The 26,576-nt window shown below is 45.3% G+C and overlaps 1 protein-coding gene across 2 annotated transcripts in view; it reads left to right on the forward strand.

Annotated features, from left to right (window-relative positions):
• Positions 1-8,717: 8,717 nt before the first annotated feature.
• Positions 8,718-26,576, forward strand: part of LOC114849832 (steroid hormone receptor ERR2-like) — a 41,104-nt gene continuing 23,245 nt past the window's right edge. Inside the window, exon 1 of one of the 2 annotated variants that reach the window (XM_041069579.2) lies at positions 8,718-8,863. In XM_041069579.2, the coding sequence (XP_040925513.1) occupies positions 8,862-8,863 (2 nt within the window). In that variant the 5' untranslated portion in view covers positions 8,718-8,861. Of the gene's footprint in view, positions 8,864-23,712; positions 24,278-26,576 lie in introns of those variants that run through there. The other variant, XM_029141576.3, reaches the window with a different exon arrangement.

Consider the following 26,576-nt stretch of genomic DNA (forward strand, 5'->3'; position numbering starts at 1 on the left):
AGTTATTTTTATGCCATAAAAGCTTTTTCATCCTCTGTATCTCTGTTTCTTCTATATTTGTCTCATCCTTAGGTGCTTACCGTAACCTTGGCAGTTCTCCATTAAGCCAGCAGGTGATGCTGCCTGACAAACAATGTGCTTCCTTCTCTGCAGTATGTCACTATACACCTGGGGACAGTGTAAGTTAGATATATTGTATACGATGTATGTTTATCACCTAGTAAAACTTAGTAATCTTTTAGTTTTTTTAGTTGAAATAACACTAAACTGAACAACTACTGAACAATGAACATGCCTCTGCCTCTTTAACACTTTTACTGTATTTTTCAATCTCTTCCTCAGCTTTTAGTTAGAATAATAAGCACAATATGTAGATTCAGAAAATCTGCCTTCGTCCCAACCACCAGCTTCACTTGACCGTGTATTTCCGTCCATCTTATCAAAGCCGAGTGGAGCGATCCTGTAATGGGTTTCCTCCGGAGGCCATCCGCCTCATGGAATCTGTCTAGTGCGTCGAAATTATGTCATAGCACACATACACATTTGTAGAGCTGTAGTCCAGATTGTCTGGGGCTTCCTAGACATGGTCCCAGACATCCTCATCAAAGTTCACTTTTACTCCAAGCTTCCTCCAATGATTAGCTCACTTCTAGGTCAGGTTTTAGTGAGTCATTCCCCGGCAATCTCCCCGTCTAGCCCTCCGCTTGGAAAAGGAATGTAGTAGAGGCTGGAGGATGAAAACAAAAACACATGCTGGTAGCCCCGTGGAGGAATAGCTTCTCTTTCTCTCTAATCTACCTTAGAGTCTTACAATAACTTTTAGCGTGGTTTTGAGGTCATACTCCACCATCTGACCGAACCCGCACAGCTCTGACAGTCATACTGTTTAATTCTGGCTAGACCGAGTCAGACGAACCCCAAATACTAAGCAGCGTCTTGCCAGACTTCCCTACTACAGCCCACTGACAAGCCAGCCCACTAAAGTCTGCCCCGTCTGGGGCTAACGAGTCTATGAGTCATACTCTGGGAGTCAGTTCGGCAGGAATGCTAACAGGAGACCCCTAAAACCTTCACCATTGGAGACAATGACGCGCATATGTCATAGCCATACAACTGGAATGACTCGTGATCCGTCCGCCACCTGTGAGTCATCGTTTGTCTTGTGCACTGCGGAGGGGAAAGGGAGACCACGCAGGCTAGACGATGACTTCAGGTGAGGTCACGTGGAGCCGCTGAAAGCTCGTCTGACGCCCCGCTATTTTTGGGCCTGTCACATTGTGCCGCAGGCGTCCAGGTATAAAATACAAGCGCTGAGGTCATCACCTGGCAGGCGTGCGGCCGAGCTGCTGTTCTCAGTGTTTTCTCAGGTTATTCTACCTCAGCAGTCCGTTTTTGCCACTTCATGCCGTACTTCTGGCCACGGTCGATGCCGTCCAGCCGAAGCAACATGGTCTCACTTTAAGTGATTGTACCGAAACACATAAAATGTTCGATGACATCTGGTTCTTGTTTGTGCGGAGGATCGATGCGCATTTTGTGAATCACTTCTAAATCTTCTGAATCAAATTTAAAAGGTAATGCGATTGCTTTTATTTTTGTGTTCAATCTTCTCTACGTTTGTTTTGATGCTCACCATGATGACAAATTCACATCAAAATTGCTCCTGACCACCAGACGTGCCCGCCGGTCTATCAACCGAGCATTCATGGAAAAATTAAAGGAAGCAATTGATTTAAAAATTAAAGTTAAATTGATTAAAACTGATGATTGGGGAGCATTTGACAAATATATAAAATCACCGGGTTATTAACAAGAAGGGGGCCATTAACAGGCATACAGGTTTATCATGCTGGCACTGGAAATGAGAAATGAGTTTTGTTATGCGACGTCTTTATTTCCTTCTTTTAGCTCTGTCCCTCGCTGGTCCCGGCTCCTTGGCTGCCACCGGCGTGGCTGTGGGGCTTGGCAGGCCTGCGTGACGGCTCGCTCCCATAAGACGGCGCATTGTGGTGTCTGATGTCGCGGAGGTGAGGACCGTTCACTTTACATCTGGGTCTAAAGGGGTGGCGATCTGCTGAGTTAAGGGCTTTTGTTTGAACGCAGAGGACAAGGTGTCATTGGGCCTCTGCATGAATATGAAATAGCGACGCCCGTGATGTTGATTCACACTCCAGACAAATACTGTCGAAGCTCAGGCTAAACACGCTTAGCATTCTTTGATTAGCACTCGGTGCGAGCGCGGCAGCATAAAGTTGCTGCGCTCGGGGATGTTTGTTGTGATTACTAATGGCAGGATTTGCTGGACTGATTGATGGCAGGACTCCGTCAGTGATTCCAGTTATGATTCATGTTACTAAACCATGAGGGATTCTTTTTCAGTGACTTAAACCATTTTTATTTCCAGGTTTCTTTTCAACTGTTTGAGCTTAAATTTAAGGCTCTCACTCCCACATTTGCTGTTAGGAAGCAGAATAGAGGCCAGACTTTTTTTTGCTCATCCTTGTGCCTCGTATGGAATTTTAGAGAAAACCACATCAGGGCCTGTTTTCCACTTCCCTCCAACTTTTAACCCCCCCCCCCCACCTTTGGATTCCCGTAAGTGCTGCAAGTTGGCTAATGAGGAAATTGGCTTTTGGAATTGCCACAGTCACAGTATGCTGGACTAGACTAGAACTTAATGTCTGATCTTTGCCAGTAGTCTAAGACACAAGCTTGTGTTCATACACTAGATACTAGCTCACACACAGATACTGTGGCAATGTGCTTGTATGCACACACACACACACACACACACACACACACACACACACACACACACACACACACACACACACACACACACACACACACACACACACACACACACACCAGTACGGCCAGGTTAGAGCTGGCCTCCTCGTGCAGAGTCTAGACAGGAAGCAGGTTCATGCCAGATTAGAGATTTTCACCCTCACATCATTGCACACACACAACACGTGCGCGCACACAGCTGACAGTCGTCTCCTTATGTATGTGTGTTTGTATCGCGTGTCTGAGAGAGGAGGTTGAGGTGAAGCAGAGGCTTGTTGACGCCCGCCCTGTGAGCATGTGCTGTAGGTTGATCGGTCTGTTTGTTTGTCTCGTCTGCCTTTGCAACTCTTGCAGAAAAATAAAAACAGCTCAGCTGTGAAGAAGTAGTTGTCATGTCAGAAGCTTTTTTTTATTCTATTACTCATTTTCCCTCAACTTTCCACCCATTGAAATGAGTCTGAGGCGCAGTGTGAAAAGTTCAACTCGTCCTTCTCAGGCACAGGAGCTCACCACATCCTGTAGTGCTTAGCTAAATTAAACCGGGCCCCCACTGTTCTCATCTGCTCACCTGTAGCCCCTGCCAGGCCCGGCCGTGACCTTTGACCCCACACAGATGGGTCTGCATAATAAGACATGGGCGCACACAGCTAAGTGCCATCTTGGACATGTTTGATGGGTAGATCTACGGGACAGGGAAAGTCTGAATGCTGTATATTGTGGAATGCTAATGTGTTGACCTTGAGGGCGTCTGTGATTGTGTGTTTCTTGTGGATTTGACTGAGCCTTTAGTTATTCATATAGAAACCAGTAGTGTGCTCTTCCTGCACAGTCTTTGTCTCTTTGTGTTGTTGGCCTGAGGCCAATGCCCCGTGACCTGTGTGCAGCATGATGGGCTCTACTCTTCACTCCATCTGTATGAATATGCATGGCCTCCTGGCTTATAGACACGAGTAATAAAGAGCTGAAACTTTATGTTTAGTTTGTATAGCAGGAATTTCTCTCTCAGTCATTTATACTTGAGGAGTGGTTCAGTTGAGGGTGATGTTATTGTTGCTCTCAGATACCTTTATATGACCCAGTGTTCAGTTTGAAGGTATGTGGAACAGCTACTTTGAGAGTTCTGTTCTTTTTTCATCCCATAGACTTCTCTGACTTGAAATAAAAAAATTAGGGAAAAAAGTCTCAAGCAGACACAAGGACATTGGGGAGTGAATCAGGATGGCCCCTGCTGTGAATTTGTTTATTGCACCTCGCCTTCATTCAAGTCCTGTACATTTCTCATTCTATAAGGTAACTTTTACATAGCAGTCATCTCCCCCTGTTCAACGCTGCTTGCATATTTATGCCTTGTCTTAGAGAGTGTATGACATACAGTATGTGCACTGGCCACTGCTGCTTTAAGTGCATATTTCATCCACTTCTTGGTTCTGTCTGTGAAATGGTCCCCTTCATTTCCCACATGAGTGGTTTTCTTATCACCCAGACCCCCTCTCACCTGCCCCGGCGGCTGAGTTAAAGCCGATAAAACACCCAAATATTCTGTTGAACATGGATGGCCTCTGACATGTGGCGTCTCCCAGCGATGCCTCCTGGGTAATTATGGTAATAACTCAGCCGTCAGGGGCGAGGCCACCGGCCCCGGGACGGCGAGGTCAGACCGCCGAGCTTGAAACGAGAGGAGTGGCGCCGCTGGAAGTGGGGTGGCGGGGGTCAAGGTAAAGCGGGCGGGGCCCACGCGACGCGGGCACATAAACCCTCGCTGTCACGTCAGAGGCCGGTGGATGTATGTGGACATTCTCTCTGATCTGTCCTCCTCGACAATCAAGATGCTGATGAGGGATGATGACAAGTGTTCGAGAAGCCCGGGTATTTGTACAGCCTGGACAGACAGACAGACAGACAGACAGACAGACAGACAGACAGACAGACAGACAGACAGACAGACAGACAGACAGACAGACAGACAGACAGACAGACAGACAGACAGACATCTGGCCAGGTAGTTGACAGGAAGGACAGGCTGAGAAACTAAAGCCTGCTAATTGCTGTGAGTCATTTCACCCCAAAACTGGAAAAGCAGATCGAACATGTATTATGTCTTTTATTTATCGTGAGATTCAGAAAATTGAGAAAGACACAGGACAAAATGTTCTGGTGGAATCTGATCCAGACAGAGGTGAACAACATTACTTTCAGATATTGGAACAGACTCCTCCTCTGTCACTTATGTGGTGAATAACTGAGGAAGGAACAGACAGAACTTACAGTTAATTAGAAAGAGTTGTCTAATTAACTAACACAATTTATGCATTAGTTGAAACTATTTAAGCACATTTTTGTTATCTAAAATGTTTTTAAATGCAGAAAGATTTAAATGAAAGCATCAAAGCAAACAGGGATTGAGTTGCTGTGTACATGTCTCTGTGTACAGTATGTTTGAATGCGAGTCCTGAGTCTTTATTACATAATTTCTACAGTATTTAGACCCAGAGTTACGCGAGGGGAACAATGACAAAAACACAATATTCTTCCATATTCTGTCTAAATTCTGCTCAGAGAGGGAGACCACAGGAAAATGTTACTGTTCAATCACCATTCTGGCTTCTTCAGCATTTCTTAATTTCCCTGAATCTTCCATTCTCCCCTTCTCGCGCTGCTCCTTCATTGCCCGAGCCAAGGCTTTGTCTAGGTCATTCCAGGCCCTTTGCATAGAAATACCCCCTCAAAAGTATAAATTTGATAGGAAGTGGAGGGAAGTGACAAGTGTAATCATTTCCAGTGACACACATCTCCATTCAGACCGAGGCTTAATGTAAAAGTGATCAGCGCCAGGGCTATTATCACAGGCATCCAGATGTCAGGGAAAATGAGGAAGCAGGGAAAGTGTGAGTAAAACCTAACACCACTTTGCAGTAAAGCTCTTCACTTAAGTTAGTTTGACTTTTAACCAGCATTAGTAATATATCTAACTCCATGTACTATAATTTTTACCCTAATATATTTTAAGGTTGAGCCAGGCCCTAAACGTCACAGCCCAGTTTATTCCTGCTGTTTTATTAAACCCGTGTTCATGCTTACTTAGTTGCATGCTGGAGTTTCTTCACTGTCATCCACCCTGCGGTTCCCTGAGACCCCCTGACCTGAAAACAACTATAAATATTTATTTGCGTCGACTTGTCTAAAAATAACTATATTACAATAGAGTGGCCTGGATCGGGTCCAGGAGAGTTGTGCAGCGAGCAGCAGTCAGCATTCAGAGCTCGGCCCGTGTGCGTCCAGAGAGAGAGCGGGCTTATTGATAGCGCTGTGGTCAACAGGAGGAAAAGTCACTGAGCCTGCAAGGCCTCCTTTGGGTCCAAAGGTGTATTTTTGGAATACACAGGTGGAAACAGGGAGCAGTGTGGACCGAGAGTCCAGCGACATCTATAAACATTATGTCCAAGGTTTAATTCTGAAAATAGTAACATTATAAACGGTGTAAGAAAGCAGATCTGCACCAAATTGACTCAGGATGGGGATTTACACCAGCTTTTAACCTTTTACCACTTTTTCTTTAACTATTTGCTGTCACAATAATTATTGTACTGGACAAATAATATCAGACCTCCTTCAACCAGTCAAATACTGAAGCTCTAACCTGCGACTGAACCTCTGTCAGCACTGGTGCTTTAACAGATTTTGTTGGGCTATAAACCTATAAACCTGAAGCATTAATTATCCTGGGACACAACCTTTTCCACATTAAAGCAAATAATTAATCCACTGCATGAAAACATGCCTGATTGTTTTTCCATAAATAAAAAAATCTACATAATGTAATCTACATTAGTTCACCGATGCATTGCACCACATCCTGTAGTGCTTAGCTAAACAGGTGTAACATGCTGTAACATGCAGCTGTGGCAGCATGTGCACATTCGCGTGGTCACCTAGCTCGTGGTCGGCCCGTTCTGAGGCTGGAGCGCCGTCTCCCAGCGAAGCCTGATCTGCCCAGAGACAAACGGCTGCAAGCGCAGTCCCGTGTTCATTCATTGTGCCAACGGTGAGTGCCCCTCAGTATCAAACTGTCTGCCACGCCGACTCAGTATGAGACACCAGCCTCACTCCACAACTTGTGCCTCTCCACCCCAATCCCTCCTTCACCCCCAGAATGCAATAAATGTCCAGCCATCATTTATTTTAATTCACTCCCCTCTTGCACAGATGAAATGGATTCGTAACCTTGTAGGACAAGGACGTGCATGCCGTCTGCCGTCAGTTGCTGAGTTATTCTCCATTCTTCTAGCATAGGGAAAGAGAGAGGGAGCGAGGGAGAACGACGGCAAGAAAGAGGCCCAATGATGAAGAGAAATAGTCTGGCATGCAAATTGCCAGCTGCCATGTCCAATGAGGAGGCCTGGTGGAGACTGTCACCGTAGAAACTCCGGACAGGCTTAACGAGGCTGAGGCTGAGGCAGGGACGGCTTGAAAGGACAGCAGCCGGGGAAGGCTGGAAGGAGAGTCAGAAAAAGAGCCCAACTGTGTGATTTATTTGGTAAATCAAGGCTGGATGAGGGGATCATGGGCAGCGTAATGAGAAAGAGTGTTTAGAAGGTGGCTAATTGGACGTGACTGAGGAGGAGAGATGTGGGAATCGGGCAGCGCGTGCCACTCAGATCGCAGTGGTTGTGTGTCATTAGCACACGATTAGAAGACGACTATAGTGTTAAAACTCAGACTGTTTGATTGTTGACTTACTGATTCTAGTCTAATTGTTCCACTTCTAAAGCTCCAACACACATTCTTAAATCTACTTAAATGTAATAAAGTTGATACATGAATATTTTTCACATTTTAAATTTTTCAATTGTTTACTTGTTTGTCCATTGATTTTTTTGTCTTTGTTCAGAGAGTAAAATAAAAAGGGTTTGTAAATCTCTTTACAGCTGCTCTTGTGTTTTGTTAATAACAGCCAGCTGTGTTTTATGACCAGACATGGCGTTGCCCCCACTAGAGGGTAGTATTTAACTACAAGCAGCATTAACATGTACAGTATTCACGCTGTCTGATACTTCTCCAGTATCTGTTGCCTTTTTGTCCTGAAACGTCAATTAAATCTTTCACACTTTGACTTAACGGGGTTTTGTGAGGCTGCTTTGTTTAGACTTTGTTGTGTCGTAAACAGAACATGTCTCTATTTTCCAACGTTTACACTCACAGTCATGTCCAAACTGTAGCTCCAGGTTTTGGAGGGTTCATATCCACTTTTAAAGATTTTTTTGCTGGTCTCTGAATCTTGCTAATAAACTAAAGTAGTTTTATTTTAATTTAGACTTGACTTGATGAATGTGCTGTGGTATCTCAGTATTTCACTGTTCTTTTAAGTAAATTGTAGGTATTTGGAGATAGTACTGTAATAAGCCTGATGCTTCACCTGCTGCTCATACTATTTACTGGATTTTTTTTTACATGATGTTTTATTATCATAAACAAATCAGCTTTTAGGCTCTGCTTCTTTTTGTATGTATAAAAATGTTGCATACATATTAATATCATAGATATTGTGTCCGCTCGTTTCCCAAATTACACATCAGCCTTTTGAATTTCAATCAGCATTCAATTTCCAAGTACATATTTATTAAATCAGCCTCTCATTGCTCAACATTTTAAAGCCATTAGTTTCTGTTCCTTTCATTGAACGCAGATCCTCTTAGTGATGACATCTCCTTTGTGTCTGCGCCCAAGTCCTTGTGAATGTTTGTGCTGCATCCATTTGATCCCCGCGTCGTCTCTCTCATCTCATGAGTGCAGCCGAATGCACATTTGAAATGGGTTAGGACACAAATGGGATTAATGTTTGCAGGAGTCCCTCCTAAAGCGTTTCCACCTGTAATGTTGTTTGCAGATGCACTAAATGAGATGCCTCGGCGGCGGCGTGTGCGGCGTGTGCGGCGTGTGCGGCGCTGGCGGAGGGGAGCCCTGCGCCGGGCTGCACCGTGACCCTGCAGCTCCCGTTCCACGGCACCGCTCGGCACGAGGCGCGGCGTGTGGGGAAAGAGACAACACGGGAAATGTGATTACACGCCTGCCTAATGTAAGGGAATCTCATTTGTTTGTCGGCTGTTTGATTGTGCCTTTCTGCGCCGGCGAACCCGGGAGGAACGCGGCGCGCGAGGCCGAGCGGACGCTGTTGACACCCAATCGGAGGACGTGCGTTTTGACTTTGAAAACACACAAAAAGTTGTGTCGTGGCTGGGATAAAATCATTTTGATTAACTAGAAATTGACAAAATGACAAAGTGCATACTTTAAATACAGCACAGTCCAGTCAGGCATGTGCAGAAATACACTGTAAATAAATCTGTCAGTAAAAATAAAAGCTGAGACTTGGTCTTGGACAGAACAGACTGTGGCCACAGTGCAGGATTATGACGTAAGCCATCTATTAAAGGGGAAGACTTCCCTAACCAAGATGAATGAGCGATATCGAACTCTGGCATGACAAACGAGGGCTGAAGTGTGGCAAGTGTTTTATGATGGTCTCCAGGGTCCTTATCTCCCATAACCCCTGACCCCCTGACCTCTTAAACCACAAGGGTGATTACAAGTGACCAGCCAGTGGAATAACTGCTGCACCGTGGCCATTACAGTTCTGTTTAACACATCTGGGATCTGCTTCACGCAGAGTTGTGCTGTGTCTTTCATCGATGTTCATGTAAGAGCAAATTGATAAGATAGGCCTAAAATAGTCAAACATACTGTAACAGGAAGTGACTTCTGCTAAGAGTGGACCTGCCGTCAGTCGGTCAGCAGAGCGATGAGCGGAGGTCTCACTCACTGCTCGTCTGCCGCACCTGTCATGTAACCAACTATGATATCTGTTCCCCGTGGGACACATAACTGTGTGACACAGGCATTTTTCAACACAGACTCTTGACAGCGCCGGTAAAACCCCGGGGCAGGCAGCAGCTTATCGAACGCCATAGCTGAGGTGGGAAAGAACCGAGAGCTCGGTGCGTCCTTAGGGTATCATTTTAGAATGGGTTTAACAGATCTACACATCTGGGAAAAGGGCAGCTGTGTCAGATGTCTGCAGTCTTTGATTCCTAGTTTGTTTACAGACAGGATGAATTCGGGGTGAGGGCCGCTAACTGATGTAGACGCGTAGTCCCTCGGACGCTACTGTAACCGGCTACTGGAGATGCGCATCATTTTCCGTAACGCTGCAGCCTGAGATTAGTGCTGGGTCCCAGGGGTCCCGCTCGTCACTCCATTTCCTAAATTGACAGCTGGAGAAACTCTATTCCACCGGACATGATAAACGACGCGGGCGTCGGAGGAGTGCGTCGCCGAAGAGAGAAAGGAGTGATAAATGGGGGAGGTTGGGAGGAATCAGGGCAGATGAAAGTTGTTGGGCACTAAGAAATGACTGACAGCTCATTATGAAAATCTGAGGAGGGAGCCTGTGTTCAGCAGAACCTTCTCTTTTCAACCTCCAGTTGTGCTCATATACTGCATGCAGATATTATTTCAACACCTAAATCATTAAGACTGGACACCGGTTACTGTTTTCCTTGTCCGTACTCACTATAGCCTGTTTGTGACTCGCATGTAGAGTGTGTCCACAGCTAGTAAAGTCACCCATCAGGATATTCTAAGCTCAAAGGAACCCTGGAGATCTCCAGCTTTGCTTTATTGGGTATTTTCCCCCAGTACTTTTACTGGCTTCTTGCAACCTCACTCAATTTAGTTGTTTTAGCCCCCTATGGCCGTGTTGCTGATTTTGAATAAGTGCTCAGGGCAAGAGGGGTCAGCTGCAATTTCAGCCGTAGCTAAACTGGTCTATTCTAATGTGAGATCTGAGGTGACTTTGACTTTTGATTAATGACAGTTCTCCAAAGGACATATCACTAGGAAAACTTTCCACGGCATGGAAATCACTTCCAGTAAAAGTAGAAAGCATCTATATCTTTATGCATACCCACCTCAGCCGTGACTGGCTGCAGTCAATGTGAAATGATACCTAGGTGCGGTTACAGGAGGCAAACACTGAAAGTGTTTGTTATTAAAATATTTGTACTTCTTGGGCCCCAAAGGCCCACTCTGCCTTTTCTCACTTATGCATATTTCCATTATAGTGACATCAAGCAAACAGAGGAATGCTGCTGCTGCCTCTTTCTCTCTCTCTCTCTCGAGTGTTCCTCTCACAGGCTGTGAGAACGGCAGCCCCAGGGAGTATTCGTATCCCATGAGCCCTTGGGGCAGAAGGCCCGAGGACACACTATGAGGATGTATTGAGAGGTGTTCCGGGCGGGGGAAAGAATAATATAGATAAATGTAAAGCAGATTGAACAGAATTGGCCCATTTGGGATTTTAGCGTAGAGATAATGAGAAAAAAGTGGGAGCCGTAACGGAGAAGCTCCGACTGTAAACAGAAGAGCGAGGAGAGCTACACATTGAAAACTGTTTACATGGAATGGATTTTTTATGCACAGGCATTTTCCACCTCAAACCAGCACCAAAATAACATGTGCTTTTAATTTTAATGGCTCGACCCACTACTAGCGCCATTATCCATATAGAAGTAGGGATGAGTGGGCTGTTTTACACATTCGATTACAGCCCTGTAGTTAAATTGTCATTTAAACTAATAAAAGGAAATAAATGAAAATGGTAAACTGTTGCTGCTGTACGTTCTGTGTAGTGTTTGTGATGCAAAACAGAGACTTTAGCAGAAGTAAGACTGTTGGATTGTGGGACAAAGGTCTCTGTGTCTGTACTCTCCTGTATGATCTTATTATCTGTCAGCCAATTTAACAGAGAGGCCTTTGGGGAGTGACAATGGGGCTGTAGGGGAGGAGGAGGGGAGACACACACACACACACACACACACACACACACACACACACACACACACACACACACACACACACACACACCTCTGCTCTAATTCACACTGACCTCTGCGGCCTCTCCACAATGCCTGTTTTCGTATTTGATAGAAAAATCGATAGGCTTGCTGCCAGAGAACAACCTCCACGAAGAATTAAAACAAGGAAAGTGTAGGTAGCGGTCAATCATTTTTCTGTCCACTAAACCACACACACTGATGCAGACATGACTAAATGTCAGTCGCCTTCCACAAACATGCTGTAATCCTAAAATGCGAGAATGAAAAGAAGCATTTGAGAAATTGGCTTTGAAATCAGTCATAGTACTCATCTATTAACTGTAAAAAGCACAAGTGATTAATTTTTAGTCACCTTTTCATATATGCAGTGCTGAAATTTTCAATATATCTGTATCTTTTTTCTGCATCTTTGTGGTGTTTGGCTCATCGGGCTTAAACATCCTTCTAGACAAGCGTGTACTTATTCAAAAATGATTCTGGACACACACACACACACACACACACACACACACACACACACACACACACACACACACACACACACAGAAACGAACACTTCACACACAAACAAAAAAGTGGCCACATAAGTGACTGTGTGGTAACAGTCATTTCTCCAAATGTGGCCGTTGATCCAAGGTCAAGCAGTGTAGACAGACCTGTCTCATGCCAGTCTTGAGGCCATTCTGAACAGATGTTGGCACAGCCAGCTGGACATGGCGACCTTGAGCGAATCGCAAGGGGGTCTTCTTTGGCAGCGTGGGCACCCGACTCTCCCCCTGGCAATGAAGACCCAGTGCAGCAGCATATAGGCAAGTGGTGTGTGTGTGTGTGTGTGTGTGTGTGTGTGTGTGTGTGTGTGTGTGTGTGTGTGTGTGTGTGTGTGTGTGTGTGTGTGTGTGTGTGTGTGTGTGTGTGTGTGTGGTGTGTGTGCACGCGCAGCTACTAAACCAGCATTGTGTGTCATTCAAGCTTCAGTGAAAAGGTACCAGTGAATCAATCACATGCCCTGAGTAACACCGCACTAAATGAAATTCAATGGACTGATTGAGTGAGTGATGGATGATTCACATACATACAGCTAGAATTAAGTGATGGAGAAACACTCAGATGGAGAGTGGAGGAGGTGAGGGTTGGTTAGACCTCTGAGGTCTGGTGTGTGTGTGTGTGTGGGGGGGGGGGAAGAAAACTGTAGACGTAGAGTGAAAAGACTCTGAAAGCTGAGCGCCCAGAGGAGCGGCTGTGTTCAAACTCCACATCTGCCCTCCCAGGATGCAACAGAATTTGTGCGTGTGTGTTTACTGTGTGTGTGTGTGTGTGTGTGTGTGTGTGTGTGTGTGTGTTACCATCTGGGCAGAACATCAGGGGCACGCCTGGACTGCACGGTGAGCCAGTCCACTTTTAATCTGCCCAGCGCCCTCTCCCCACCAAGGAAGGTCACCGCCTCGGCAAGGACAGCACTGTCACCCCTGTAACACCAACAGTGGGGGTCGGGCCTGGCTATCCATAATAGATGGCAGCTGGCTTTAGTGTACGTCTTCACTTTGCCTGGGGCAGCGGTGTTAGCCCATCCTTCATTCCCACTACTCGGCTGAGCTAATGTGCTGTGTTAATGCTTGTGTGAATCAGGAGGAGTGTTCAGCCGTGTGTCTCCCCCGTAGCTACCGTGCGCTTGTGTCATTGCCAAAATAGGACAGAAGGTGCTTCAACAAAGGAAACATCCATCTGAAGGTATCACAGCACGACAACAAGATCAGCCCTCGTGCATTAAGACTCGACTCTGCTACGCAACAGCTTTGGCAGATTTGGGTATTTAAATTAAATCAATCTTTTCTCTGTATAAAGTTTAGTACAAAACACATTAACCACAGGTTTGCAGGCTTCTGTGATAAGTGTCTGGATCAAGCATGATTCTAAGAGCCTGTGTCTTTTTTTTTTTTTTTTTTTTTCAACTTGCCGGGGAGGCCAAAACCATTTTAAATGCAAATGACCTAAATAAGATTAGCGAGGTAGGCAGTCCGCTCCCTGTTAATTATCACATGCACTAGTCAATTAACAACGCTAACGATGGGACACTTAGTGAGCGTTAACCCAATTTGCTGCGGCGACGAGCTGGGTGGACACAGTTGAAAGGGCTAACTTAAGGTGGGATCTGGGGGAGGGCGGCTCCCCCTTTACAGAAGCTTAAAAGTTGGAGCCCTGCAGAAAAACGCGTGTGTGTGTGTGTGTGTGTGTGTGTGTGTGTGTGTGTGTGTGTGTGTGTGTGTGTGTGTGTGTGTGTGGTCTCAGGCTCCATGTGGTCCAAGCGGGACTCATCTGGGCGCAATTAGCCAAGACGTTGCTCTACAGTTAACAGAATTAGCCATGGCAGGTGCTCTGATTTAACACTTGTCACTAGACCTTGGCTGTGAGAGGCATGGGTGAGTGACAGGTTGAAGCGGGGCCTCCATCCTGTGTGGAGGAGTTCTATCAAGTAGTTACTGCTGCTTCCGTCATGATCTGTCACTGTAACTTTGTAAACAGTCTGACCTACTGTAGGGGCAGCACCGGCGTACTGCAGGACTTGACCCAGCGCATGAATCATCATCGCGTCCCTGCCCTGCCCACCCTTTTTCATCTGTGTAACCCGAGCTAGTAGCTCCGGCTGGAAGTGCATCTGTGTGAGCGGCCTATTGATCACTGATCCGGCGCCATCGATCCAAACCTCACCTATTTCCCTCCCGGCTCAAAAGCGCCGTCCCTCTGTGATCTGCTCAGATTCATGGGGGAAAGCCCCTGTTCGCATTCTGACTCCAATATACACATAAGGTAATGAGAATAAATGACTGGCTGCTGGTATTTCTCTTCTTCATGATTGATTTATCCCCTTTGATCAATAATTTTGACTTTAGGTGGGACTCACCTTCTGGCGCTGCAGATAGTGCACTTCTTTGTGTCAATATTAATAATACAAGAATCCTGGCACGATAGCACCTGCATGTTCATCCTGTCAGTTAGTCATAATTTGTCAGCCTGTTAGAAATACGCAACATTATTTTATATTTTAATAAGACGTTCAGCCTTTCTGCCTTTTTCAGTGTAAGAAATGTCTGACAGTAAAAGCCACAACAATATGATGAGCGGATCAATATACACGTAATTTACAAACTGTGGAGCAGATAATCAATGGATGTAAAAGTGTATGAAATATACATTAGAGGGATTCTGCTATAGTGTTGACCTCGGACTTTGACAAATAGTCGGGCCATTCGTTTTTGTCAGTATTGATTATTCAATCCGGAGAGTTCACCAAAATCGTCCGTCTTCCCTCGTCCTTTTCACTCGATCTTCTTCTGAAAGCTGATTTATGATCCGTCGGCGAGATGAGCAGCTGTTGGTTAAAACACCTCGCAGATGAATAAAAATGATTGGAAGTAAAGAGCCTTTAATGTGATCTTTATAAATGACTCGCCCCGACTGAAATGCGCTCCTCTCGGGGTTTTATTCCCGATTTTAGCACTCAGAGAGATTGACTCCCGGAGCGTCTGTGCGTTCGTTTTGCCGCATACGAGCCTTTATCTGACATCCGTTGCATTTTTTAGCTGATTGTGTCTCCACGTAAAGTAAAAAGCTGCCTCTTAAACACGTCAGCGTCCTTATGGTAATAACTAAAATGGTTAATAAACTTTTGTTACTCTTTGTTTCCTTCTTCAAGTCAATTCTCTTTAAGGCCTTTCCCAGGTTTCGTTTCTCGCCTGGTTTAGGATCTCCACTCTGCCTGAACACAGTTATTGCTTGTCATTACAATAACAAATGCACTGGGGCTCCTGATTTAGTGTGGCTCTCTGGCCCCTGATGTATATTAATACCACAACACTGCACCTCTTACCCAGAGTTCATCATTCATCCGGGCAAAAGAGGTGGAATTGAAAAGCAGCCCTTGTTTTTGCTGGAACGTGGATCACAGTCATTTATTGTGTCATGAGACAGGGCGGCCCCCCCGCTCGTCCTTCACCCCCGCTCGCAATGCCAGCTCGTATTAGAACCAAATTCTGTTTATGTGTTATTTGGTGATCCTCGCGGGCGTTAACGCCGGACACAAAAGACAGAGTGGGAGTCCGACCTAGCGTTTCTCCAACATTCATTGTCGTTACTGTCCTTTTTTCTCCACGCTGTTTGCCGTCTTCCATCCAGATTTCGGCGCTCGGTACCAAAATAAAAGAGTCGGATTTGCATTTCATTTCGTTTCATGCATATTTTTAATCACGTCTGTTTCTGGCTCTGCCCAGCGTTCCCATTTAAGTCTGGTGAGATTCTCATTGAGTGAGTGGTGCAGCTCTGGGCTCGGTTAAGTGATGACTGCTGGTGACAGATTGTCCTGGACCACATTGCTAGCACTTCTCCCAGACAGACCGTCCATCCCTTTTTCATCTCTTCCTGAGTGGACGTGAGGGCCGACCCAGAGATACAAGACAAATAACGCTTCTGCCAGGCCATCAGTCTTTGCAGCAACGAGGCAGCTTAGCTTTCAGTTGACTGTAGCCCGTGTAGGACCAGACTCAGCTTCCTCTTTGTGTAACCTGACCCATCCCCACTGTGCTACCAGCAGTCTGGCCAAAATGGTTGCTGAGTGAAGTAAGTACGTTGTCAGTTGCTGTTAAGATGTTAAATGAAATTATAAACAGTTGTAGTGAAAAAATGTTGTAAGCAATAAGTGAAATGAAATATTCAATAAAAGGGTCGTTTCACCTGAGAAGCAGAAAGCGGTAAATGGGTTGTGGGTGTAACGGCGTACGACTACTCCACCTGCCTTTCACTCAGGAGGATGTTGGTGTGAATGTGCTCGTATGAAAGAGGAGCTTCAGTTGAGCGTCGGCTCGTGATTCGTTAACTTCACAGGCGCTCTCGGGGAATCCTGAGGCCACACTCCCCCTGCCGCCGCCCCGGGCAATTATGCTCTTTTGAAATGCAAATGAGCGGCATGTACACGTGTTGGTGTGTGTGTGTGTGCGTGCGTGCGCATCCATGCACGCCTGCGTGTGTGCGTGTCCCCTTAACTTATCTTAAAAGGACCTAAATCCGCTGGCGCCCCGGTGCAGCGGCAGTCAAATACAATAACATCTGAAAGCTCTGCTACCTTGTGCTCGCCGGGTCCATAGAAGGGACCCTCCAAAATGCAGAGCCGACAAAGAACATACCTTCAATTAGCCGAACCATTAACATTTTAGAGGAAGCCTGTGTTGGGGTCCCTTGGGCTCCCTGCACTCCCCTCCAGTCTCCTTTTCATATTCAAATCCATGACATAAAAGTTTCGCTGTATCTAATCCTAAAAATGGGTCTTTTACTATTTTGTGAGGAGATAATGCCTGAAGTTTTTTTCGCAGGTGGAATAATTGCCGGGTTATGGAAGACGGTGTAGTATTGTGTTTAACAATCACCACGGGCCACGGGTGCTGCTGCGAGTGAGAGCAGACAGAGCTCTCAGAAGCGGCACCGAGCCGTATGATATTGTCTTTTCTAATTTAGTGGGCGATTAGTCAATCATACCAAGCCGCATTCATTTAAAGGCGCCCCTCTCTGGGGGTAGCCTCAACGCTTGAGTGGATTTGTGGTCATTATCATGTTGTGCTGCGGTTCGGTCTTCTCCATAAGAGACGCCACTATTGATTTGTTTCATTTTTGCGTCTGGCTGCTGTCACTTAACCGTGGCACGCTGGTGCTGAGCAGGCAGGGGTTGCCCGTCTGCCCGCCTCCTTAGCGCTGCGCGCTACTGTGCGCTAGCGCTAAACTTTGAGTGAACTTAGACGGTCGGGACTCCGTGAAATTCCTCGCAAACACTTGACCCGGGGTCAAGGGAAGTGAGTTCCTCCCAAATTTGCCGCTCATAGGATGCAGACAGGTGTTTGTGGACATTTGAATCTACGTTTTAAGGATAGAAATACATGGGATGAAGTCTTATTGATGCTTCATCTCACACTCACTACAACAGAAAAATTGTCATCATGTCAAATATGAAATACAAAAGGAGTTTTCCTGAATCTAGTGAATTGAGTCATTGGCTCTGAAATGCAAAATTTATGTATTGATTTTCCTCTTGTCTTCCGCCCTGATGCCTTTGAGTAATTGGCTCTTTGCTGCTGAAGTGAACCATCGGGTGTCTCCATCCGTGTCTCTGGCTTGTTGTGTGGACTGAACCGATGGACACCATCGGCTGCTGGAGGAGATGGTGACCGGATGGTGACATATCGGCCTTCCAATGACGAGCTCTGCTTTTTGATGCGCGGGACGTTATGTTTTGAGCTTGACTCATCCGGGCACAGTGCTTTAATTCTGTCACAATGCCCGACTGCCCTCGGAACTCGGAAGACAGCGAGCGCTCTGTATAAAATGTCTGTTTTTAGGACAACGGGCCTTGTGGGCTTTTCGAGACAGATGAAGACAAGCCATTGACTTCGCCCCCCCCAATTCCCAAGATCCAGAATAAATGTTGTCTTCTTTTTTTGGTCCAGAAAAGGACTCGATCCATCACAAAGTTTTTAGGAGCGCTCTGTGCTGCAGTAGATTATCAGCGAAGGTGTTGGATGGAGCGCTGGCTCTGGCGCTCATAATGTTCCTGACACGCATCCTGGCAAAATCGAAGAGCATAGCGAACATCAGACACCAAACGGGTAGAAATTGATTCACATTCCTTTGATGTGGCTTTGTCTCACCCTGCAGACAGAGCTGTGGCAAATTGCTCTGTAAATGTGGCTGCTGAAACCAATACTGTTTTCTTTGCTTTGCTAATTATTAATTACCCATCTCCATGCATATGTGTTTATTCCTAATTGTATTTGATGGATGAGTGGCAGCTTTGACACCTCATTAGACCAGATTAATTGAACGACACAATATTTATGTCTTGGCAATGACCAGTTATCCTACCATCTATCATTGAGATGATCTCTCTGATTGAAAACCACTGGTCCGTGTAATCCTAATTATTTGGAATTAGAAAAGAATTTATAGCTTCTTGTGGCGTTTTTCTGTGATGACGGCAAATTAGAAACATTAAATGCATAACGAGGGAGAAAATTAGAGGAAGATACAATCATAGAATTAATGTGGGTGAATGTCGGAGAAGGGGGAAGGGCGCGTGAAGTGAAGGAGGCGCGTGCCTCGTAGACTTCCTCTCCGCGCTGCCATGTTTTCCTGAGATTTTGGAATAACATTTGTCTCCTTCTCATAATTCTGAAAGGGAATGCCCATAGGATGCGCATTTAGAAGAAGGGTTACTTTTTTCACGTTTAACCAAACCTGTATATTCTCCAACTCCCCAACCGCTCACTTCCAAACATGCTTCCGCAGAACATCCCGATCCATATTCTTGTCTTTTATTAAAAAGTTGGCTGAGTATTCGAAAAGCATTTCCACTGAACTTCATATAACCCTCTTCTAACTTCTGCAAAGCTTCGCCCCTCATGGGAGGAGCACAAACTAAAATCCGGCATTTGAGCTCACAGAGAAGCAACAAGGCCCCGAAGAGTGGAGCTTTTACTATCATATAGTGTAGGAAAGCCTCAAGGAGCAGACTTCTTTCCCAGGTAGTGGGAACTTCCTCCAGCTTATTTTTTCTACTTTTTCAAGTTCCTAACACCATTAGCTGGTTCCCTCGTGGTCTTGAAAGCAGCAGCGCTGATTGAATTAAGCTGTTTTCGTCTTTGAGACCTTTTGACGAGCTTTCTTACACGGAAGTCAGTCACTCCTGTAACCAGCGAGACGCCGCGCGCACGTTTCCTCGTGCCCGTGTGCACGTATTCAAGTGCCCACATGCAATAACAGTGCGCACGACTGCATGCACACCACAAATAAAAACTGACAAACCCCACTATGAAAATCTGCTGACCAGAATGGTTTAATGGGATATAGAGCAAAGGCATCTCTATAATGCCATTTACACATCTTAATCAATTTAACTGGACTTTTTTGATATACTTGGCTCAAAATGCTCTTTCTAGTTTTAAAAATAGGACAAATGGTCTTTTGGAAGCAACTGGGGAGAAGTTTAATCTCATTGAACGGAGCCAAAGCCAGACGTTTAGCTCCACACAGTGTAGAATACAAGATTATACCAGCCTGATATAGCCCTTCCACCAGCCGTTTATTTTTATCCTCTATTAAGGCAGCGATATCCTTAAAGGCTGCCAAAATTATCCTGTAAAAATGCTGACTGGGAAATATGAAAGGTTCCAGGCGGTTCTAGTAAGCAATCTGCGCGCATGGCGGAGCAATGTGACTGCTGTGCTTGCTATACCAACAGGGGTGACCCCGGTTGGATGCAGAGGTGAGACTAAATGAAAGTCATCCCTGGACCTTAGGGGAGCCAAGTCTGGAATAACCAGGCCTCTCTTCGAAATGAGACCCACTGCCAACGGAGGCTGCTTTTACATGAATGTTTGCAGGCAGCGTTCTACTCCTCAGCACGCTGTAAACCGGCTGTACTTCCTCATGCACGCGTGTGACCACTGATACCTAAATTACGCCTTGAAACAATCAGATGAGTGCCGAGCAATTCGTCGGTACTGTCACAGTTGTCGTGCCCACGGTGGTTTATACAGTACCACCCTCTTTGTGTGTTCGATTGGGATGAGCTAAGAGTATAATTTCCTTATCAAACGCACTCCAAGTCAGTTTAACCTGAAAGTTTTGTTCTTGAGTTAAGTGTTCTTAACAGTGTTCAGAGTGAAGCTGGTAATTGAAGAGTTACTAGTGCCCTGTGGGTGTTCTGAGACGTTGAAGTCGGTATGAGCCCAAATCACATCTCCGTGACTTGAATTTCATGAATTTATTTCTAGTTTATTGTTCCAGACATTTTTGGCTTGTGAGAGCATTTATTTTCTGAATAAATGTACCTACATAGACGTTATTATTCTAGTGTTATTATTCAGTGTGTTTGTCCAGCATGCGCTCAAAGCGACCACGTTGGCCAACTTCAGTCGGCGCTAGCTGTTTTAGAAACAGCGGCTCAAACGCTGCGAGCATCTTAACGCTTTAAAGAGCTGATGTCACGAGGACGCTTCTCGCCAGGTGCCTTATTGGAATGAACTTGAGATGAACGTATTGATCCCGTTGTGGATGGCAATGAGACACCCTGGCTTCGGTTTAGAGGTGACTCCACACGGAGCCCTGTGTGTTATGCAAGTGACGCACGCGAGCCATCGAGGATTCGACTGGTGTCAAGGAGCTATTTAAAATTAGAGCGTGGGCACAGAATTGATTTTGTTTATATCTGATGCGATTAAACCCAGTGGGGACCATTTGCCGTGGCTGGGATCACAATAATGGCTTTTACTGGAGAGCAACCCTCCTTGGAAAGAGTTCCTCAAGATAAGTATGTGCCATTTGGCGATTGGCTTGAGCCGAAATGTCTTTTAAATGATAGATGGCGCAATGAGAATAACAATGGAAGAATTGGTGCCATAAGACAAACAGGAATGCAATTAGACCAGTCAAACAGTCTGATCAGCTGATGTCGGTATCGTCTCTTTGTCCAGATATAAAAATATAAACAGCCTCATGTCCTGCAACTGGCAGCACTCAGTTGGGTCCTCATGCGTCCGCTATGAGTACTGTACAATACCTGATTAACACCGCCACTCTTGTAGTTTTGTTTTAGCTGTCCTCGGTTAAATGAGAAATTAAGAGGCACGAGATAGAGGCTAATAGCATTTATTAACCCAGCGTGAACGGGCAGCGGGGCGGCCGCGGCCCTCCTGCCAGCGCCGTCTAGTCCTGGCGGCTCAGTCGGCCCGGCCCAGAGAGGAGTGGAGCACGATTAAGCCCAACCAATGCGCCCAGCTGATTAATGCAGCCCCGTGGCTATAGTAATTATCCCTCTCCACACTCCTGCAGCGGACGAGCCAAACAAGCGCGCGGCGGCGGCGAGAGGGGTGGCGAGCAAATGACAGATTCAAAGTCTGAGCCGCTGGATAAAGACGTGGTTTGGTTGATTTGGATCAAAATGAAGAGGGAGTTGAAGCTTTGACTCCTCCTCTTAGATGTTAACTGTTATTGGTTATGTGCAAGTAAGTTTTAATAGCATACACATATAGAGTAATTGCGATATTTATTTAAATTTATCACGTTTGCTTGTTATTATATGATGCACAGGGTTCGAGAGGACGACACGCTGAGCTTCCTGCTGAGCCAACGGGCTGCATACGCCTCGGCTCAGAGGTCACAGGGTCACACATACAAGACGAGCTCGCCCATGAATCAGAAATTTAATTACATGCGCCCAGTGCGAGGGGAGAGTTTATCCCTCCTCCCAACACAGTGTGTAATTACTACGTATTGACAAATAACGATCGGCTCCTTTTTCACTTTTCAGAGGAAACGTCTTGATTAGCACAGACTTTTTTGGGGTTCGCACATTGTTTGCGTCCACTCTATGATCCCAAATAAAAAATAAATAAATAAACCCAAACCTACTTTCTGTTCATGTGACGCCATAATCCAGCATTCAGTCTCACTTATTGTGAGAAACGCATTGCTGAGAGGCAAAAGCAGCAAATGAGAGCAACGTGATTATGAGACCAGGAACCGCCGTCCTCAAAGTGGGAAGCGGTTCAATCCCAAACAGGCTGTGATGTGCTCAAAGGCACACACACACATGCTTGGCCGTGGAGCTGTTTGCTGCTTTGCTTAAATACAGGTTTAATGATTGGATTACGGTTTCTTGGTTTGGCGATGGCGTGATAGTGGGATTACAGGCTGTGCACTCAATAGATTTCCTGTCAGATGCCATGAAGCCCAGTGTCCCCTCACTGGGTAAAGCCTACTGGCTGAGAGGGAGGGAAGTACAATATGGCACCTTGTGAAGCTGTAACTAACGGAACGAGGAGGAGAAATTCAAAACACAGTTTGATTTAAATAGTAAACTGTTCTGAGGATGAGGACGTCAGTTTTGATTACATGTCTCTATAACCTGAATCCTGGCCCAAAGAAAAACTAAATTAAATATTAGTTTATTTAAATGTTTTTTTAATAATTTCAGACTTCTTTATTCATACATTACATTTTCTTTCTCTTTTTCTCTGTCTTAATAAAAACATAAACATATTATTGATTATGTCTGGATGTCTTAATCAGATCAGCAGGAATATCCAGGTTTTCCTCCACAGGAAAGTACATTAAATGCCAAAATATTGATCAAAAGTTTAATTGAGAAGGCTTGGCCCCTTTATTAAAGCAATCGGCCTCTGCTCCCATGACTCTGATACAGGTTGACATGAAAAGGAGCCGTTCAAATTAATAATTCCTTTTTTATTTAAAAGACGGTTGGGAAACTGAGTCTGTCCCGAGGCCTCTGGCGACACGGCAACGCTGTGATCAATACGAGCGTGTGATGGGTTTTGTATCGATCAGGAAAATGTGGGTTGATGAAGTGGGCTGGAGGACGGGGTGGGGTGGGGTGGGGTGGGCGGTGTGTGTGTGTGTGTGTGTGTGTGTGGGGGGGTCAGGTTTCCTCTGTCGGCTGACGTGGTGAAGAGCCTTTCAAACCTCCGGGTTGAGTCGTCGCTATTATCGTCGCCGTCGAGGTCATTATCGCTCTGGGTTTCTTCCACTCGATTCCCTCTCCTCGCAGCGGGACGGGTGAGATGTGTGGGAAGCAGCTGCCGTAACATTAAAGGAGGGCAGGGTGAGGAAAGTCGGATCTACGGTGGGGGAGGATAAAAGAGCAAAGGGAACAGTTTAGCTCCATAAGCTGGCACTGAGCCGTCTAAAGTGCAGTAAACAGAGTGCTGTAAATCATACTCAGCCAACGTGCTGCTACTTCTGTTGCTTGTCAATTATTACAGACCCTTCTCAGCTCTGCTGCTCGCCCTCTCTCCCTCTCTCTCTCCCTCTCTATCTGTTTATCTCCATCCCTCCATCCGTCCGTCTATCCAGGGGGTCTGCCCATCTCTCGGTGTTTTGCAGCGCTCCCTTGTGAATGACTGGACACCCACTGGCAGCCTGTGGGCCCGTCCCACCCCAGTAACCCCCCGCCTCCACTGGCTGCTCTCAGAACAGTCCTTCCCGACATCGACCAATGGCAGCGGCTCCTCACGCCCCAGGCCACGCCCTTCTGCTCTTAAAGAGCCCCCGCGTCTTCAATGGAGACTCAGTCCCCTCACTGACTTATTCAGCCTGAGTCGCTCTCACCAGAGCTGCTCTCCATCCCGTCTTATCTTTTATTCTCTTTCTCGATCCACCTCAATCCTGGTTTTTACTCTTCTCCTTCTTCCTTTTCTCTCTTTGTCTTTACCTCAGGTTCCTTTTCCTCTCTGTGTCATTACTGAATCCACTCTGTTTCTCAGCGCGTCACGCCACGTCAGACTGGAGTTTTTTTGTTTGTTTGTTTATTTTTATTTTTTATTTGTGTGTTAATCAGGGGAGGGAGGGGAGACGACACTGAGGAGCACCTGACCAGCATTTCATCAAGATATGTGGAGACTTAGGAACTGATCTCCTCCTCCTGCTCCCGTTTCTCCAGCTGTTTGTTTATCTGCTTTTTTTCCCAACACCTGGAATGGTTAACGTGGACTGATGGATGTTTCCGAACTGTGCATCCCTGATCCTCTCTGCTACCACAGCCAGTAGGTGCATCTCGTTTAACTTCTTGTCAGCTTATCTTGTATTACCGTGTGTTACTATTCATTTAATTGGAGACTAAATAGAGAGAACAGCTCGTAAGGAGCAGTTTTTAAATAGTTTCTCTACAAAGTCTGTGTGAAGTAAGCAGTTTGGCGCTTGCTCTGGGCTCCACCTCCCCACGTACAGGACAGCAGAGCTTAGCAGTGTCAGTGAGGCTGCGGCGGTGCAGCCTGCAGGGAGTCCAGGTCGGACCGCTGCCCTGCAGCTGTCTAGCCCCGCATCAGGATTCAGGATTTAACCTCAGCCACAGAGCAGAGCCAGAGGCAGATTAGTGCGGATGATATCCAGACGACGATCCTCTGGCAGCAGACGGCGTCCGACAGCGTCCCGCGGAAAAGGAGAGCGACTGGGCGGTCGATCGGTCTGTGGGAGAGCGGCCGTTGTTAAGAGACGGGGACGAATAAACGCTTGCCGGCGTTTGGTTGAAGCTGTCATTACTTGGTTGCAGTTTGACTTTGTCAGCTGTGTTTAAAGATTAAATGGTTGGATATACAGTAGTCATAGTGCCTTTAGTTCATGAGCACAGGGGTCAAGCAACTTGTGAAGGCGCTCTCACACCTCTTATACTTTGACAAACAAAGTATTGCATGATGTTAAGTTCTCCCCCTGATACATTTAAACAGAAACAAGCAGAAACCAAATCGGCCCCATGCTGCGCTTTATTTCCATCTGTGTAACATTAGGTGTTAAAAGTGGTTTTAGCTGTTACACACCTTTCATTATCACTGCAGTGTATTATAAATGTCACACACCAGTGATTTTAAATTACTGGCAAAAAAGAGAGCAATTACTGTGATGTTTACGGCACCAAACAGCATTGGAGTGAAATGAAGCGTTCACATAATGCACAGAAATGGAATTTAACAAATATTTGAGGTTTTTGTTAAATGGGAAGTTTAACCACAAGCGTTTAGGGAATCTGTCTGTTTTGATCGCTCACGTTAAAGTTACAGACCGCTCATTTCTCTCTCAGATGCTAAAATATAAAGTTTCATGCATTGTCTTTTAGGACACTGACATTCAATATTACAATTCCTGTGAAAAGAAGCCACAAACCTGATCGCTTGTTTTTCGCACAATCATCACTTTTCGCGATCTGTTAAACTCCAGCCAATATGCATCTGTCCAGTTGGAATTTAAGGCCTGATATTTGTATCATATTTTAGAACATTTTGCGTTGAATTTAAAAAAAGACAAACCTATTAACCTCCGTGACCCTGCTCCACATCCTGCGTGTGCACGCTGTGTTGTGAATGTGCCATATACGTAGGAATCCATGAGCTCACATTTACACACGCGTTGTTGTAAAAAGTAAATGTAAATTTGTAAACACTAAAACGGTCTCTGTAGTTCAGTTAAATACTTTTAATTATAAATGTCAACAGTACAAAACAAACCAAAGTGTAATCTGCTTCTACCTAGTTATCACCTTCATGATAATAAACTAAATCTATGTCATTTTAGTTACCAACACATTGTACTTTTAGCGTCACATTAAGATGATCTATGTTCAGCTTTGGAAAAAGCCTTTAACCCCTTGAGGACCTTGAGGACTTTTAACTGGAGGTGAGACGTCTCTCTATCTGGGGACCTCATATAAATGTGTTAAGACTCAGATGATGTACAGGTATCTACTGTCCACATTATTTTTATTATTATTTATAATATTACGTAATTCAAATTACGTTTTGTAGTTCATATATATATTTGTTTTTTAATTTAAATTTAAATTTTCTGTGGCAAAAAAAGGAGTAATACTAGACATGTTTTATTAACTTTTTGATTAAAAACAAAATAAAATACACACAAGGATTATTTTGACGTTGCTTAAATAAGTATAATTTAATTCAGAATAATCTTTTGTGCTGCAAGTGTGGATTAAATTGAGCTGCATGCTTTCCAGTAAGTTGACAACAGAAAAAAATCCTTCTACTTTCTGCTCAAACTGTGAATATGAAAATGTTTAGCCTTTAAGGGACCACTTGACTTAGACACAACTGAATTGTCCAATGTAAAATCAGACTTTCCTAATCGTACAATAGGCTTTTTAGGAAGCGTCACAGTTTTCACAACTGATCTAAAAGTTTGTTCCAGTTTCCCCTCGATGCACCTGCTGCATCCCGTCGTTGCCCTTCACAACCAAGCGTTTACGCACACTTCCACATTCACAAACGCGCACGTCCTGTATGTTGACACACGTGGGTGAGACTGGAGAGGTGCACACTGACCTGGCATCTAATA

Source organism: Betta splendens, chromosome 24 (assembly GCF_900634795.4).
Source record: "Betta splendens chromosome 24, fBetSpl5.4, whole genome shotgun sequence".
NCBI lineage: Eukaryota > Metazoa > Chordata > Actinopteri > Anabantiformes > Osphronemidae > Betta > Betta splendens.